We start from the raw sequence: 16,164 nt of genomic DNA, 5'->3' as shown, positions 1-16,164 counted from the left end.
CATGAGTTGTGCTGTCCCCTTCATGAGTTGTACTGTCCCCTTCATGAGTTGTACTGTCCCCTTCATGAGTTGTACTGTCCCCTTCATGAGTTGTGCTGTCCCCTTCATGAGTTGTGCTGTCCCCTTCATGAGTTGTGCTGTCCCCTTCATGAGTTGTGCTGTCCCCTTCATGAGTTGTGCTCTCCCCTTCATGAGTTGTGCTCTCCCCTTCATGAGTTGTACTGTCCCCTTCATGAGTTGTGCTGTCCCCTTCATGAGTTGTGCTGTCCCCTTCATGAGTTGTGCTCTCCCCTTCATGAGTTGTGCTCTCCCCTTCATGAGTTGTACTGTCCCCTTCATGAGTTGTACTGTCCCCTTCATGAGCTGAGCTGTCCCCTTCATGAGCTGTGCTGTCCCCTTCATGAGTTGTGCTGTCCCCTTCATGAGCTGTGCTGTCCCCTTCATGAGCTGTGCTGTCCCCTTCATGAGTTGTGCTGTCCCCTTCATGAGTTGTGCTGTCCCCTTCATGAGTTGTACTGTCCCCTTCATGAGTTGTACTGTCCCCTTCATGAGTTGTGCTGTCCCCTTCATGAGTTGTACTGTCCCCTTCATGAGTTGTACTGTCCCCTTCATGAGTTGTACTGTCTCCTTCATGAGTTGTGTTGTCCCCTTCATGAGTTGTACTGTCCCCTTCATGAGTTGTACTGTCCCCTTCATGAGTTGTGCTGTCCCCTTCATGAGTTGTACTGTCCCCTTCATGAGTTGTACTGTCCCCTTCATGAGTTGTACTGTCCCCTTCATGAGTTGTAGTGTCCCCTTCATGAGTTGTGCTGTCCCCTTCATGAGTCGCCTCTCTGGTCTTCTCTCGCCTATGTTCTACCCTGGACATCCCAGAGACAACTTAGTACTAAATTTTTCAAAGAACAGAAACTTGGTGGTTTTTTTCTGTAAGTGCAATTTCTTCATCATTTCTCAAAACAAGAACATCTTCATAAATGTATGTATATATGTATGTATAGCCCATTAAAGTTTAAAAAAACCTGTGACCATCCTATGTGGTGCAGTAGCAGGAGGCGTGGGCCCATGAGACGGCTCAGCAGGTGAAGGCCCTCGTCACCAAGCCTGAGTGCATGAGCTCAAACTCCAGAGCCCACATGATGGAAGGAGAGAACCAAATACCACAAGTTGTCCTCTGACCTCTATAAGTGCATGCATACACACACACACCTACACACATGTACACACAAGTATATGCATGTACACACACATACACTTAATTGATTTTATTTGCTCTAAATAACAGTGCATGTCCCCTGTCTGGTGGTCAGGCTACCCGATTGTCCTATGCTATTGAAGGTCATTAAGTCAGATTTCTTTCCAAAGTCTGAGGAACAAGAACTGTCCCATCTCAAAGGTTTCATAAGTCCGGGTTGATGGAGGTGGGTTCACAGTACTCACTGCCCTGGGCATAAATTTTATTCACAAACTACAAGTAATTTATCACTTCTAATTAGAACTTGGAGTCTTCCAGTGTTAAGTCTTCCTAGGGCATCCTTTACCCGTGAACTGTAGAAGCACACCTGGCCCGTGTCAGCTGCCCATCACCTTTGACCCTGCCATGGCCTCGGATCATGATGGCCTCTGTTGGCTGCACATGGTGGTCTCATTGTCATTCTGCAGCATGGCGGGGAAGAGGCTGGGAGTTAGGAATGTTGTCTGCCTTCACTTACCATCCCAGAGCAAAAGGAGCTTTGAAGCTGTGGCAAGTCCCTGAAGCAAGAATCTCTCTCCCCACCCGACCTAGAGAGATCACTAGCCTGTGGTTAAGATCACTGGCTGCTGTTCTAGAGAACCTGGGTTCGATTCCTACCACCTACATGGCAACACATAACCATCTGTATCTCTAGTTCCATGGGAATCTGACCCCCTCTTCTGGCGTCTGTGGCCTCTGCACTCATATGGTGCACAGACATACATACAGGCAAAACTCCAGGCAGATCATACATCATTTTTAAGAGCACTGCTTCCTTGGCTGGCGTCGTATCTTCTCCTGTCCTGCAGCAGGGACTTCAGCCTTATGGGCTCTGTACAGGAAACAGCTGTGCACTGCTCTGCCCAGGGGTTCCCCAGACTTCCCCCTCCCCCTTCTGAAGGTTCAGACTCCACTCTCCTCAACTCAGACTAAGTAAACAAAGTCTTCTCTCTGCTGTGTGACCATTTGCAGACCATGAGCTCTCTGCTTTCAGCCTGGGCTCTGCTGTGAGTTAAAAACATCCAGCCAAAGAAAGAGTCTGCCTGCCACGGCGCTCTCAGCTCGGAGCAGCCTCTCTCTGTGCGTGCCTGGGACTCAGAAGGTAGGCAGCCCTGGAGGCTGCTCACTGGGAAACACCCCTCTACACATGCTGCAGCTCTGGAGCGAAAGGACCCAGTCCCTCTTCCTCCCTCTCATTCCTCTCTTCTCCTCCTCCTTTTCCACCTTCCTTCTCTATCTTTTCCCTTCACACCCTACGCTCCTTCTTAGCCTCTCTCCCTTCCTCCCCCTCCTGACTTTCCCCTTCCCTTTTCCTAACTCCTTCCTCCCTCTCTCATCTCTGTTTCCCCCTCACCTTTTCTCTTTATTTCCCCATTTCCTCCTGCATTAGTCAGGATTTTCTAGAGCATCAGAACTTGTGTAATATACAAATGGAATTTATTGGACTGACTTACAGGCTACCGTCCAGCCAACCCGACAATGACCTCCTGTGACTTGAAAGTCCAAGAATCTAATACCTGTTCAGTCCACAAGGCTGGGTCTCATCTGGTCTTCAGTATATGCTGGAATCTCAAGGAAGCAGGCTCCACTGCAGGTGAAGGACTAGATGTGTTAGCAAGGCAAGAGCAAGCAGGCTCTGTGTCCTTATGTAGACTGCCAGCAGAAGGCGTGGCCCCAATTAAAGGTGTGACTTCTAGCCTCAAGATCAAAGATGTGTTTCTTTGGGGTAGTGGTGGTGCCTGCCTTTAGTCCAGCACTTGGGAATCAGAGGCTATCAGATCCATGTGAGTTTGAAGTCAGCCTGGTCTACAGAGTGTGTTCTAGGACAGCCAAAGCTACCAGACAAACCCTGTCTACAAACAAACAAACAAACAAACAAACAAAGAACAATGTATGTCTTTCCACCTCAATGATCTGGACTAGACATGGATATACCCACTTCAAACCAAGACAAAAAAAAATCAAAAAACAAAACAAAAGCGTCACAAGCGAGCCCTCCATTTCTGGATTTTAGCTAATTTCAGACATGGTCAAGTTGACAACCAGTAATAGCCAGCACACTGTCTTCCCTGCCTTCCCCACTTCCTTCTTTCCAGGATCATTTGTGGGTGGCTTTAATTTTCTTTTGTTTTACAAGACAAACATGTTCTTTTCTGTCGGTATGTAGCACCTTTCTAAGACCTATCATGACTTACTCTTTCTCATGTCTCAGAGCATTTCAGGTGGAAACTGAAGAGTGGATTTGTGAACTTTACTGATAATGAATGGATTTCTGTGGTAGAAACTATCAGGCAGGATAGCTCTAACTGCAACCAGTAGAATGCCATGTTTGGTGACTGACCATGTCTTCCTTCTGTAGTTCTCCCATTGCTGTCAGTCTTTGAATCACCCGAGGGTGGCGGTGTGGTCCTCCTACTGCACACATGGAGGTGGGGGGAGTGGGATGTCTGATGACTGACCTTTTCTGAGAACCAGTACTTTTTGTTTGTTTGTTTGTTTTTTGTTTTTGAGCTGGGATTTCTCTGTGTAGCCCTAGATGTTCTGGAACTTACTCCATAGAACATGCTGGCTTCAAACTCACAGAGATCCAACTTACTCTGCCTCCCAAACACTAGCATTAAAGATATGTGCCAGGACTGCCCAGCAAGAACCATTGCCTTAAATCGAGCTGTTAGACTTCATTGGTCAAGGGTCTGGGCCGCCTCAGTTGCTTAAGGAGAAGAATAACAACAACGATGCTAAAACTTAGCAGCAGTGAGTGGCACCCTTGACTACAGCTATGCTTCCGAATTAACTTAGTTACACCACAGTGTACTGCATACAGCTAGTGCCCAGCAATGTTGACTGAATGGATGGTACCAATGTGGAGACCTCTGCCTGCCCCTTGGGTGATCATTAAGGCTTTGCAGGGTCGGGAAACATTTATCTATCATAAGCTGTACTGCAGTGCTCTGTCGCAGGCCAAAGAGGACTCATTGCAAGCCTGGTGCCTCTGGGAATCTACTTACAAAGGGAGGAACTGGGTTCCAGGAGCATGCAATGCTAGTTCCTCCCTCAAGCTCCTTCTCCACTAGATGTACAGAGATAAGTACTCGACCAAAGAGCGGTTTGCAACAGCTGCTCAGCGCTGCGTGTTTTTGAGTGGCACACTCAAAAGGGAAGCATCCCTTCCCAGTGGCACACTTGGAGCTTTTGTTCTCATTCTGTGCTCAAGCACAAACACATGCAATGATAAACAGTTCCAAATTCTGCACGCCATTGCACCATGATGGTCTGGCTTCTTCCTGCCGAATCCACCAAAGTAAGCAAGCTCAGGGATGTTCTTGCTTCTGTTCTTCCAAGGCTACAACCCATAACGGGGTCCTTTGGTCTCTTCTCATTTCTGAGATAGAAGAAATGCGTGCTCTGTGTCCTTCTCTACATAGTTCAAATGGCAGAAGGTCAGGGCTGGAGGAGCCAGGCAGAGAGTGTGTGGGAGGAGCTTGGAAGGGTTGACCTTCAGAGCTGACATTGCTGTCCGCAGCATCCTCCCGGCCTTCTCAGAGAAAGGTTTTTGTTTTTGCATCGTTTCATTCATGGATTCTGCAGAGACCATTACCATGTCATAGCAAGAGTCTTGGGCTGGAGTTAAGGGCATCACCAAAGTAAGTGGAGAAAAGGGCATCTGACTGGTTGGAAGACATTGTCAACAGGTGTCCCTCCTTCTCTAACTCTACACATGACTTGCTGTGACTTCTAAGACTGGAGGAAGACATGCAGAAACCACATCAAAGAAAATAGGTTAGTAGTTTAAAAAAAATAGGGACTTTGGGGGTCAAGTTACAGCTCTACCCTACTCACAGCAGCCGCAGACAGAGACTGGGGTGTTGAAGAGGTCTGACTGTTTGCACCGACACAGCATCAGCCCTCCACAGGGACAGGGGCCTGTTAAAGGATCTACGATCACACCATGCTAATTTTGTGATTGCCTAGATTACCATTTAAGTAGAAGGCTCCTGAATCGCTGAAGTAGATTCCCCACTGATAAGTCTACCACACATACTTGATACATATGGTCTTTGATTGTCTCTTGGTGCATTAGTACTATCTCTGCATTTAATGCAACTGGGCGTGTTTGTATATGCTTGTGTGTGTGCATGTACATGTGTATGTGTTTCTGGATGCTTGTGCTTATATATGTGATTGTGTGTGTATGTTTGTTGTGTGTGTTTGTGCATTCTTGTGTATAAAGTCAGAGGGCTGCCTTGACAGAGACACAGATCTGAAGCCCCTGTATTGCTTCCTGGTTCCTATGGCCTGGCTACTGAGCTGTCCTCTGATCCTTGTAGGAAGAACAAGAGAGAGGGACAGAATCATCTAATGTGATTCCTCTTACTTCCTCCACCCTCAGCCCCAAGGCAAAGCACCACAGACCTCTTCCTGGCAGAGTTAGTTACAAGGAAATGCATTTAATGATCACACTAAAGGCTCTGCTAAGTACCATAACTGTCAGAACATCTGTTGCAAGATTTCTTTCCCTCGAGAATATGTGTGTGCTTTAGAACAGGGACTTCTGGAACTGTCATCACTCCTGAACCTTTGCCTCTAACAAAGTTATATATATATGAACATAGGGTATATAACAATATAACTAAGTATGTACATCTTAAAAATTACAGATAATTTTATCGTGAGAATATTTGTTTTAAAACAATTACTCAGCATATATGTATACTTTTCTCATTGACTAGAGACAAAAGCAAATGTTCATACTAATGGGATGGGTGTAAGTAATTTTTATCTTAAAGAATACATCTTAGCTGAAGATTTGCTATCACAGGAAATAGAGTACATTCAGTACTGTTTCAGACTTGATAGACATTTGATTTTATAATAATTCTGAAATTGCTACTTTACATAATGGCAAAAGTGTTTATACAGCCATTTCAAAAGAAATTTGAAATTCTGTCCTAATTCCAATCCAGTTTATTTAATGATTTTTTTCAGTGAAACATAAGCAAGCAACTCAAACTTCAATTTTCAAAACTTAGACATGCTAAATGTTTTGTCTTTCCGGGTATGCGTGTTCTGTCTTTATGTGTGTCATGTGTGAGCCTGGTGCCCACAGAGGTCAGAGGAGGGCATCAGTCCCCTAAGACTGGGGTTATGAATGGTTGTGAACTGTCATGTGGGTGCTGGGAATTGAACCTGGGTCCTCTGTAAAAAGAACAAGTGCTCTGAACTACTGAGCTATTTCACCAGCCCTCAAACCAAGCTTTCTAATACAATCCAATCCAGATATATACTAACTTGATACTTGCATGCTGAGGAGTTATGGTAGGAAAGCATTAAAAGTCTTTGTATTCTAAAATTAAACATTATGCTTCTGTCAGGGCAGAAGATTTCATATGTAGAGTACAAATACTGCTTTGATAGCCTGTAGTCTTCCCAAATCGGAGGGGAGGTGTCTAGGCATGCTTATTAGTGTTGCATTCTGTGGCAGAAAGTACATGCAAAGTTCACAGGTTGTGTGTTCAGAAAGAAGACTGTAGCGAAGTCGCATGAGTGACATGGGCGAATGCTCCACGAGACATTCCCGATTCACTGTGTATTTGGCATTTAATTTTGCATACATTTTGTTGCTGCCTGTTAGGAGCCTTCTCCTCCTGCCAGGTTCTTTGCAACCCACATGAGATCATGACATACAGTTTCAAGAAGCTGAGTTTTACAGGGACAACTTATTTATCGCCAGTCTCCATTCATGATGGAATCAAGCTGATGAGGATCTTTTAACTTTTCCTTACCTATGTTTACATGTGTGCTCCTGCCTGCCTGGATATATACCACGTGTGTTCACATGCCCACAGAGGTCAGAAGGGGGCGTCAGAACTCCTACAACTGGAGTTGCAGGGACTGCAAGCCACCTGATGTAAATGCTGGGAAGAGAACCAGGTCCTCTGCAAGAATAACCAGTGTTCTGAGCCTGAGCATGTCTCCAAGCCCGGGACCAGGGCCTTTCGAGGAGATTATATTGAAATGTGGAATACAGAGCCTGCTTTTTCTGGAGTCTTTCTAATCAAGTCTTCCAAAACAAAAGGCCTAGGCTCCATATATACTAAGGTTTTACATTAACAGACCCATCTCACATTCTCTGGTGACAAGAGCAACTGAAATCTACATAGGTAACAAAAGCTTCTTCTAGTGAAAAGCAGTTTTTTATTAATGTCAGTCCTTGGGACTGGAGAGTTGGCTCCGTTGTTAAGAGTATTTGTTACTCCTGAAGAGGACCCAAGTTTGAGTCCCAGCGACCGAACAATGGCTCACAAGCATTCATAACCTCAGTTCCAGGGGATCTGACAGCTCCTTCTGACCTCTGAACGCACCAGGCATACACATGGCACACATACATGCGTGCAAGCAAAAGAGTCATAACACATAACATTAGATAACTCTAAAACAACTAACCCTAGTCCTGGCATTGTGCATTAGTACCTTTCTGGTTTTATGTGTACACGTTGCTTAGGAATACTTCCTTCATGACAACAGCTTTCTAAAAGATACAACCTAGCCTAATGTCTAGAAGGAACAATGTTTTAATGTTCTGCACTAAGAATTTTGAAGAGCTTGTGAGAAAAATCCACTCCAAGTAGCTAGGAATTAATGAGAACCATTTTTTTCTTTAACACATTAATTTTTCCTAGCATTGCTAATCAATACTGGGTTTATTAAACGAAGTGTGTGTGTTTTTTTTTAAGATATTCTGGAGCGTATACAATAACATCCCTCCTGTGACCAGCCTGCCTCTGAGATGTAGTTATCACTTAATGAGAGGAGAGAGGCGACCACTTTGGTAAGTGCATATGATTTACCTGGAGGTCAAGGTGGGAGGGAAATAGCTGGGCCCTCAGGAGGACTCATTTTGCCTATGGTGTGTGTGCCTCTTAGCAGCAAGCATGCCCTGTTCATGCCCGAGGGCCAGAGTCTCAGAAGAGCCTCCTGTCGCTGCCATAATTACTTGACGTAGTATGAGGGCACTGGGCGGTTAGCTTGCCCAAGTTGAGCTGCTAATACCAAAACCATTTACGTCATTTAACCCTTCACAGTTATTTACTCACAAGAAGAATGAGATTCTGTCTCAGTTCACTTCTCAGTGAATGATAGAAACCTCAATTAAACAAAAACCAAGCAGAGTGAGGTTGGAACCCGTAACTGAGAAGTTCACAGGCACGGCTGGTGTCCTTCACATCCAGACTCTGACACCCTCCTTCATGTTTCTTTTGCTTTCTCATTGTTGGCTGAGTTTTAAGTCAGGATTTCCCATTTGTGGGAAGACAGATCTTTCTTTTGGGACTGAACCTAAAAGCTTACACCACCTCTAAGCAAGCATCATACATTGAGCCACATCCATATCCTTGCCCCCTACCCCAGCTCCCAGTTTTTGAGATAAGGTCTGACAAAGTTACTCAAGCTGGTCTTGAACTCACTTTGTAGCCATGATAAGCCTTGAACTTGCCATTCCTCTTCTTCAGCCTCCTAAACGGCTGGGATGACAGACCTGTAGCACCAGTTGTGCTAGCCGTGAGCTGTGATGTACACCCTTGGCAGTTGTCAGGATCCTCCAAGCCACCACTGGCTCAGTGTGGGTCAGCTGTCTATCCCTGACTGACCATGAAGATAAGGAAGAAACAATATTCTCATAAGCAAACCCAGGGTCTTTAAACTTAGCGTGTCTTTAAAGCTAGGATGTGGAATAGACCCTTCCTGCATTCTTCTTACATAGAGCTTGGCATGCTTTTCCTAGACAGGAAGTGGCTGTTAAACCCTGATCCACCACACACACACACACACACACACACACACACACACACACACACACACACCTGTTAAATCTGTGACCCCAGGTTTACATGTAAATTAAATGAGACAATATCGTGAATATGCTTTGGAATGAATCGTCCTTCACACCTGCCAAGTTGCATCAATTTTCCATCCCCAGAGAGTCGGGGAGGCCCTGGGTACCACCTCCTTGAGAAGGAGGACGGTACATCCCTGCACCCAATTCATCCGCATCACAGCTAATTCCATGTTGCTCCCTCTCTTGTCTCCATTCCCTTTTCATTCTTCGGCCTCTGCTCCTAATCACAGAAGTGGGGAACGTTTACTCAAAAACATTTGTGTTCTTTTTCTTCACACTAGCTATTGTTAAATAGAGATAGAAATACTCCTTCGTCATGGAGTGCAACTTTAAAATGTTGTTTTTTAATGTAGGGAGGAGGAGAGTAATGCAAAGGGTGGCGTGTGGAAGATGAAAGTTCCCAAGGACAGCACGGTAGGTCTCTGCTGATAACTCCCCCAAACTGCCTGCTGGGGAATGCTGTGCTTTTCAGTGAGGCTATCCAGAAGCCTCCAGGCAGCCCTAGGTCCAGAAGTTCATTTCTGACATTGGTGATGATCGATTAATCCTGTCACCTTGCACATGTATAATTGAAAAAGCCAGGTGTTGTGGCTCACACCTTTATTCCCAGCACTTGGAGGGGAGGGGCAGAGGTAGGTCAGTCTCTGAGTTCAAGTCCAGCCTGGTCTTCAAAGTAAGTTCCAGGATAGCCAAGGCAACACAGAGAAGAATTGATTCAAAAGAAAAAAGAGAAAGAAAGAAAGAAAGAAAGAAAGAAAGAAAGAAAGAAAGAAAGAGAAAGAAAGAAAGAAAGAAAGAAAGAAAGAAAGAAAGAAAGAAAGAAAGAAAGAAAGAAAGAAAGAAAGAAAGAAAGAAAGAAAGAAAGAAAGAAAGAAAGAAAGAAAGAAAGAAAGGAAAGAAAGAAAGGAAAGAAAGAAGGAGGGAAAGAGAGAGGAGGAAGGAGAAGGAGGAGTAGTAGAAGTAGTAGAAGTAGTCATCTAACTGTGAATCTATAGAAATCCTGCTGTGGCATTCCTGTGTCACATAGCCATCCAGGTCTAGAGCCTATACACGTTAGAGCAGAGGCATCGGGGAGTGTCATAGCTGCTGTTTCCTACCAGGCATGCCTAACACATGTAAACTGATCTTCCACAGGAGAGCAGGGTCCTTCCCACCAAAGGCTCTGCTCTCCTGGCCAAAGACAGAGGGACCATGAAATGACAAAAGGGGACACTTATGGGTTCCCCATTTGTTGGGGTTCCTGGAGCTGGTCAAGCCTTAGCAGTATTAGATTGCTCATAAGCCTTAACGAGCATCCACTAGGCCCTGGGAAAAGACAAAGCTCCTTTGAGGATAGACAAAGTGACCTAGGCATGGAAGTGTGTCCCTCCGATCCCAGAAGGGAGAGAGGCAAGAGAATCAGGAGTTCAAGGTTTGATGTGCCGTTCAGTGAGACTCCGTGTAACATAACCAAAATAGGGCCTGGGGAGACGGCTCATCTGGTAAAGTGCTTGCCACAGAAGCATATGGACTTGAGTTCTAATCCCCAGGAGCCATGTGGCACAGCTTCGTGTGGCTGAGTACCTGTTACCCAGCGCTGGGCAGGCAGAGACACTGGGAGCCTCTTTGGGACTTGCCAGCCAGCTGGTCTGGGAAAACAGTGAGCTGCATTTCAGATCCTCACTCTCAGAAAATAAGATGGAAGAGCGACTGTGGACAACACAAGAGAGCGACCTCTGGCTACCACGTGCCCCTCCACACACATATGCAAGCATATACGCACACCCCAATCAATTCATAAGTAATACAAATCATTAGAAATAAAATGGACAGAAGAGACTTTTTTTTCTGATTCCTTTCCTGCGATTATGCTCAAAGAATGTAAGTACTTCTGGGAGGCCACACACGCGGGCAGGAGTCATCTCCCTGTGAGCACACAGTTCAGGTTCATCGCAACCAGAGTCCTTGATCAAGGCTGCAGATCTGGTTGTTAACACTGCACACATGAAGGAACACTAGAGCTGAATGGGAAGCGGGCGAGGGGTGTGGTGCCCGGCCCACTGAGACCAGGGCAAGCAGAGAGCAGGAAAGTGCATGATACGGTGCTCCCCGCCCCGCGTGTGTCTCTTCACCTATTTGCTAGTTTAGTTTTGAGGTGATGGGGAGCAGCCTGAAGCCTTGTGTAGTTATGGCCTTATTCATCCCCCTAGACTTGGAAGTCAGTGGAAGCCCGTGGTGCTCACACCCATAGAACATTGCTCAAGGCAGGTTTTGGCTCACCCTGCCAGCTCACAAGGCCAAATTCAGGCACCAGATACAGGTGCTGGGGGCCTCCATGTCTCAGCCACTATGAGAATTCTAGGAGGCTAGAGCTGCCTGTATTCACAGCAGAAGCCTGCCAGACCCTCACCACTCCCACCCCGGCTTCATCACCAAAGGGGCTCAAGCTCAAAGTTGGACAGACGGGAGAAGGAGAGGTCTAGGGAAGAAGGCTTGAGCCTTTCTAGTACAGGTTCACCTTCAGCTCCCCAGTTAAATGCCATCACCTCGCTTAAAAGATAAGCAGCTGCTGCCAGCTCATTAGAATGTAATAATAGGCGTTGTTACAGTTAATGTGTACTGGGCGCCTGGCATATGGATGCGTGCGGCTGGTTACGGCTCAGGCTTACATCGTGAGCCCTCTTGCTGCAGTCACCGAGTGAAGCTGGTCCTGACACCATCCCTCTGAGCTCAGTCCTGCTGTTCCTCCCTCCCAGATGGAAGCTGGGGCAGCTCGTGGCCTGCTCAGGTCACAGAGAGTAAAGGGAGCAACTTTTCAGGAGTCAGGCTGAGCTCTGAGAGGCCTCAAAGCCTAGGAACCATGGCAAGGGAGCCTTGACCTCTTCCAGGGGAAAGCCAGGAGAGTCATGGAGCCCCCACTGTCCCCTCCAGTGTCCTGCAAGGGGATTCCGTTTCCTTGACAGCGTTAGTACGTGTTCCTAGAAGGGGCTCTGGTGCCTCTCAACAGCAGAGGCAGAGTAGAATGGATGCACTTGCAGGGAAATTGTGCATGTACGATAGTACATAAATTTATCATTCAGTGCAAATAACCTGTCAGCAGTGAATGGAATTTTGCAAGTGTCTGGCATTCAGTAAATAACAATGTTTCTTAACATTCTTGACTGGAGTAACATCTTAAGTGGTAACATTTTAAGTACCACATCAACTGCAAGGGAAAAACAATGAGAAGGATTTTACTAATGGCACTCAGATGTAATGGGTTTGTACACTTTGAGAGTTAAAAGACATGGGGAAATGAAGTGAGTTGAAGGCTTCCCCCTCCCTCTGGTTCTTGTGGAGTTCATAGGAGCTTCACTAGCAGTGAAGGCCCTGGATCGCTTAGATCTGTGTGCACATCCATTTGTAAGCTGCCCCTGTATGTCTGTGATTGCACACGTTCACATCGATGACTGTGGGTGGGAGCTTGTGTCTCTCTAGCACCTGGTGGTAAATACCTAAATGTTTCCTTGTTTTTCTTTTTATTCTCTCCTCCATTTAGTCCACAGTTTGGAAAGAATTGTTGTTAGCGACCATTGGGGAGCAATTCACAGACTGTGCTGCAGCAGGTAGGGAGGCCGCAGCCCATTTGTCCATGGCCTGGTGTGCTTGGTGCATGTTTGTTATCCACAGACCTTTGATTTGTTTTGTTTTGTTTTATTTTATTTCTTCTTCTTCTTCTTCTTCTTCTTCTTCTTCTTCTTCTTCTTCTTCTTCTTCTTCTTCTTCTTCTTCTTCTTCAATTTTATTCGATGTATTTTTTATTTACATTTCAAATGATTTCCCCTTTTCTGGTCCCCCACTCCCCGAAAGTCACATAAGCCCCCTCTTCCCTCCCCCTGTTCTCCCACCCACCCCTTCCCACTTCCCTGTTCTGGTTTTGCCTTATACTGCTACACTGAGTCTTTCCAGAACCAGGGGCCACTCCTCCGTTCTTCTTGTACCTCATTTGATGTGTGGATTATGTTTTGGGTATTCCAGTTTTCCAGGCAAATATCCACTTATTAGTGAGTGCATACCATGATTGATCTTTTGAGACTGGGTTACCTCACTTAGTATGATGTTCTACAGCTCCATCCATTTGCCTAAGAATTTCATGAATTGATTCTAATGGCTGAATAGTACTCCATTGTGTATATACCACATTTTTTGCATCCATTCTTCTGTTGAGGGATACCTGGGTTCTTTCCAGCTTCTGGCTATTATAAATAGGGCTGCTATGAACATAGTGGAGCATATATCCTTATTACATGCTGAGGAATCCTCTGGGTATATGCCTAGGAGTGGTATAGCAGGATCTTTCGGAAGTGACATGCCCAGTTTTCTGAGGAACCGCCAGACTGATTTCCAGAGTGGTTGTACCAATTTGCAACCCCACCAGCAGTGGAGGAGTGTTCCTCTTTCTCCACATCCTGGCCAACACCTGCTGTCTCCTGAGTTTTTAATCTTAGCCATTCTGACTGGTGTAAGGCAAAATCTCAGGGTTGTTTTGATTTGCATTTCCCTGATGTCTAGTGAAGTTGAGCATTTTTAAGATGTTTCTCCACCATCTGAAGTTCTTCAGGTGAGAATTCTTTGTTTAACTCTGTACCCCATTTTTAATAGGGTTATTTGGTTTTCTGGGGTCTAACTTCTTGAGTTCTTTGTATATATTGGATATTAACCCTCTATCTGATACGTCAGGACCTGCTGCTTGCCTGCAAGGATATGTAGCTGTGATGTCATTTAGGCTTGTTTCTGTGGTTTGGGGTTTGGGGTGCCATTTGTGTATATAAGTGCCACATGTGCATATTTACAGCCAGCCCTCCTTAAGATCTTGTATCCATGGATTCACAGATCAAGAAAACAGTAGAAGGCATGAACAGTATCTGAAATAAACACACACACACACACACACACACACACACTCGTTATTCAAGAAGCAGTGCAATGCAAACAACTTGCATGGCATTTGCATTAAATATTGTAAGTAGAAAAGAGATGATTCAAAAATAAGTTTGGCTTGGTAATACAGCTCGGTGGTAGAGTATATAAAACCAAACTGCTGCAAAATAAATACCTAAATAAGTATTATGTGCAAATGACATTTTATGTAAAGGTCTTAAATAGTCATGGTATGAAGGAGATCTAGAATTTATCTTAAGTAAGTACAAAGGGGTGGCTCTATATTACATCTATGAAAACATACATAAATGTGTGTGTATATATGTACGTATATACATATGCCTACATTATTTCCTCTCATAACAGTTGCAGCCATCCATCTACTATGAATAGGCAGAAAGAAAAAGATAAATATCAGTGAGCGAGCATGATTTGTGGCAGGGTTTCTGTAGCTGCCTCATCTTTGGGAGGGGACAGTGCCCGCCACGCCTAGTGGGACCTGGGTGAGTGGGCACAGGCTTTTCATTCTTCCCAGTTTATCCTCTTCTTCTGGTTCTCCTGCCTCTGCACACAGAGAGGCTGACTCTGGGGACAGCAGTGTCTCACTGTTCTCGCTGAGGCTGCAACAAGAGACTTGCATCTGCAGAAGGCCTTGGCATGCTGAGTAGCTTTCAGAGAGCCCCTCTGAGATTTATGTGTGCATTGGGGCTGGAACCATGGCCCTTATGGTCTAGCCATGAGCTCTGCCACGCCCACAGCTCCTCCCCTCTGATCCCTTCTGTTTATAGCAGCATGTTTATCACAGAACCATTCAGAGAGGCCCATTACTTGTGTCAGGGTCTCTTTTCTTCTTGGGGCTCTCCAAAGCTTCTGAGGCTACACTTAAAGTTTTGTTGTGGTGGTTGCTGTTGCTTTGTTTTGTTCTATCCTGCTTTTGGTTCCAAGTTTTATCTGCTTTTATATGCCGATTTGGCATTGTTTTTGTGGATTGGCATATAGTAGCTGGCACCCAGACTTAGGCTGTCTCTGAGAGCTCTTGTCACCCTGACAGACCCATAACCAATCTCACATGCACCTGTCTGGGAGTGTGTGTATGGTGTGTGTGTGGGGTGTGTATGGGGTGTGTATGGGGTGTGTGTGGGGTGTGTGTGGGGTGTGTGTGGGGTGTGTGTGGGGCGTGTGTGGGGTGTGTGTGGGATGTGGGTGGGGTGTGGGTGGGTGTGTATGGGGTGTGCGTGGGGTGTGTATGGAGTATGTATGGGGTGTGTATGGGGTATGTGCGTGCTCAACTGTTCTGCCTTTCTATACCGCCTTTCACACTGCTTTTACTTACTGGAAAGTATGTGTTGAGATGAAGTGGGCTTGTAAGTGCAAATTCCTCCTGTTCTAGTGGAGGAAAGCTAACAAGTTTATATGGCCCAGTCCGAAGTGCACTCTGTGTGTAGCTCTAAACACCAAAGTCCTGGAATAGTCATAAATAAATAACCCTGTAGTGAGCAGAGAGGGCCAGTTCTTTTGTGGCTGATGAGAAAGGAGGACACTATTGACTCTTAGCCTTCAGTGCTCCCATTAGCCAGCTCTGTCGCTTGAGGCAACCAGCTAATCTTTCTCAGTCTCACTTACAGAACCTCTTCAAACAGTGGCTCCTCCTGGCCCCACTGTCTTCTGCTGCCAGGGCTCTTCCACAGCCTACGTGTGGCTGGCTGATTCTCCAAGTGAACATTATGCATTTCACCCTGGACCTGCCTTCTCTTAAGATCCGTGGCCTTTTACAACACTGTGCAAAAGGGCTTGACTCTTCCTGCTTGTCAGAAGCCAAGCCAAAGTGAAATGGTGACCGTTCGCACCGTTTGGCATCTGCTGCTGACCTCAGTCTTTCCCAGTAGTGTTTGAAAGGATCATCCCAAAGGACTGGGGAACTCTTACATCTCCCCCAAAACTGGGTCAGTGGTGTCCTGGCCCTTCTTGAGGGTGGAACACTGGGTCACCTCTTTCTTTAATGTGATAATTGTATGTTTACATGAAATATATCATCTCTTCTCATCTTGGTAGAGATGCGAGACGCCATAGCAGATGCAGTCTTGCTTCTGTTTTAACTTGTGTATGAATGTGATGCGTGTGTAGAAATGTCCCTGCATTA

At 45.7% G+C, this 16,164-nt stretch overlaps 1 protein-coding gene across 6 annotated transcripts in view; it reads left to right on the top strand.

Moving 5' to 3' along the window:
- Positions 1-16,164, top strand: part of Eif4e3 (eukaryotic translation initiation factor 4E family member 3) — a 244,052-nt gene that overhangs the window by 21,434 nt on the left and 206,454 nt on the right. For all 6 annotated transcript variants that reach the window (XM_052174428.1, XM_052174426.1, XM_052174429.1 and 3 more), the window contains exons 3-5: positions 7,966-8,060; positions 9,479-9,539; positions 12,643-12,709. In XM_052174428.1, coding sequence (XP_052030388.1) covers positions 7,966-8,060; positions 9,479-9,539; positions 12,643-12,709 — 223 coding nt within the window. The remainder of the gene's footprint in view (positions 1-7,965; positions 8,061-9,478; positions 9,540-12,642; positions 12,710-16,164) is intronic.

The sequence above is a fragment of the Apodemus sylvaticus genome, chromosome 2, assembly GCF_947179515.1.
Source record: "Apodemus sylvaticus chromosome 2, mApoSyl1.1, whole genome shotgun sequence".
Lineage (NCBI taxonomy): Eukaryota > Metazoa > Chordata > Mammalia > Rodentia > Muridae > Apodemus > Apodemus sylvaticus.
The sequence above is the reverse complement of the archived record's forward strand: the minus strand, read 5'-3'. Positions and strand labels throughout refer to the sequence as shown.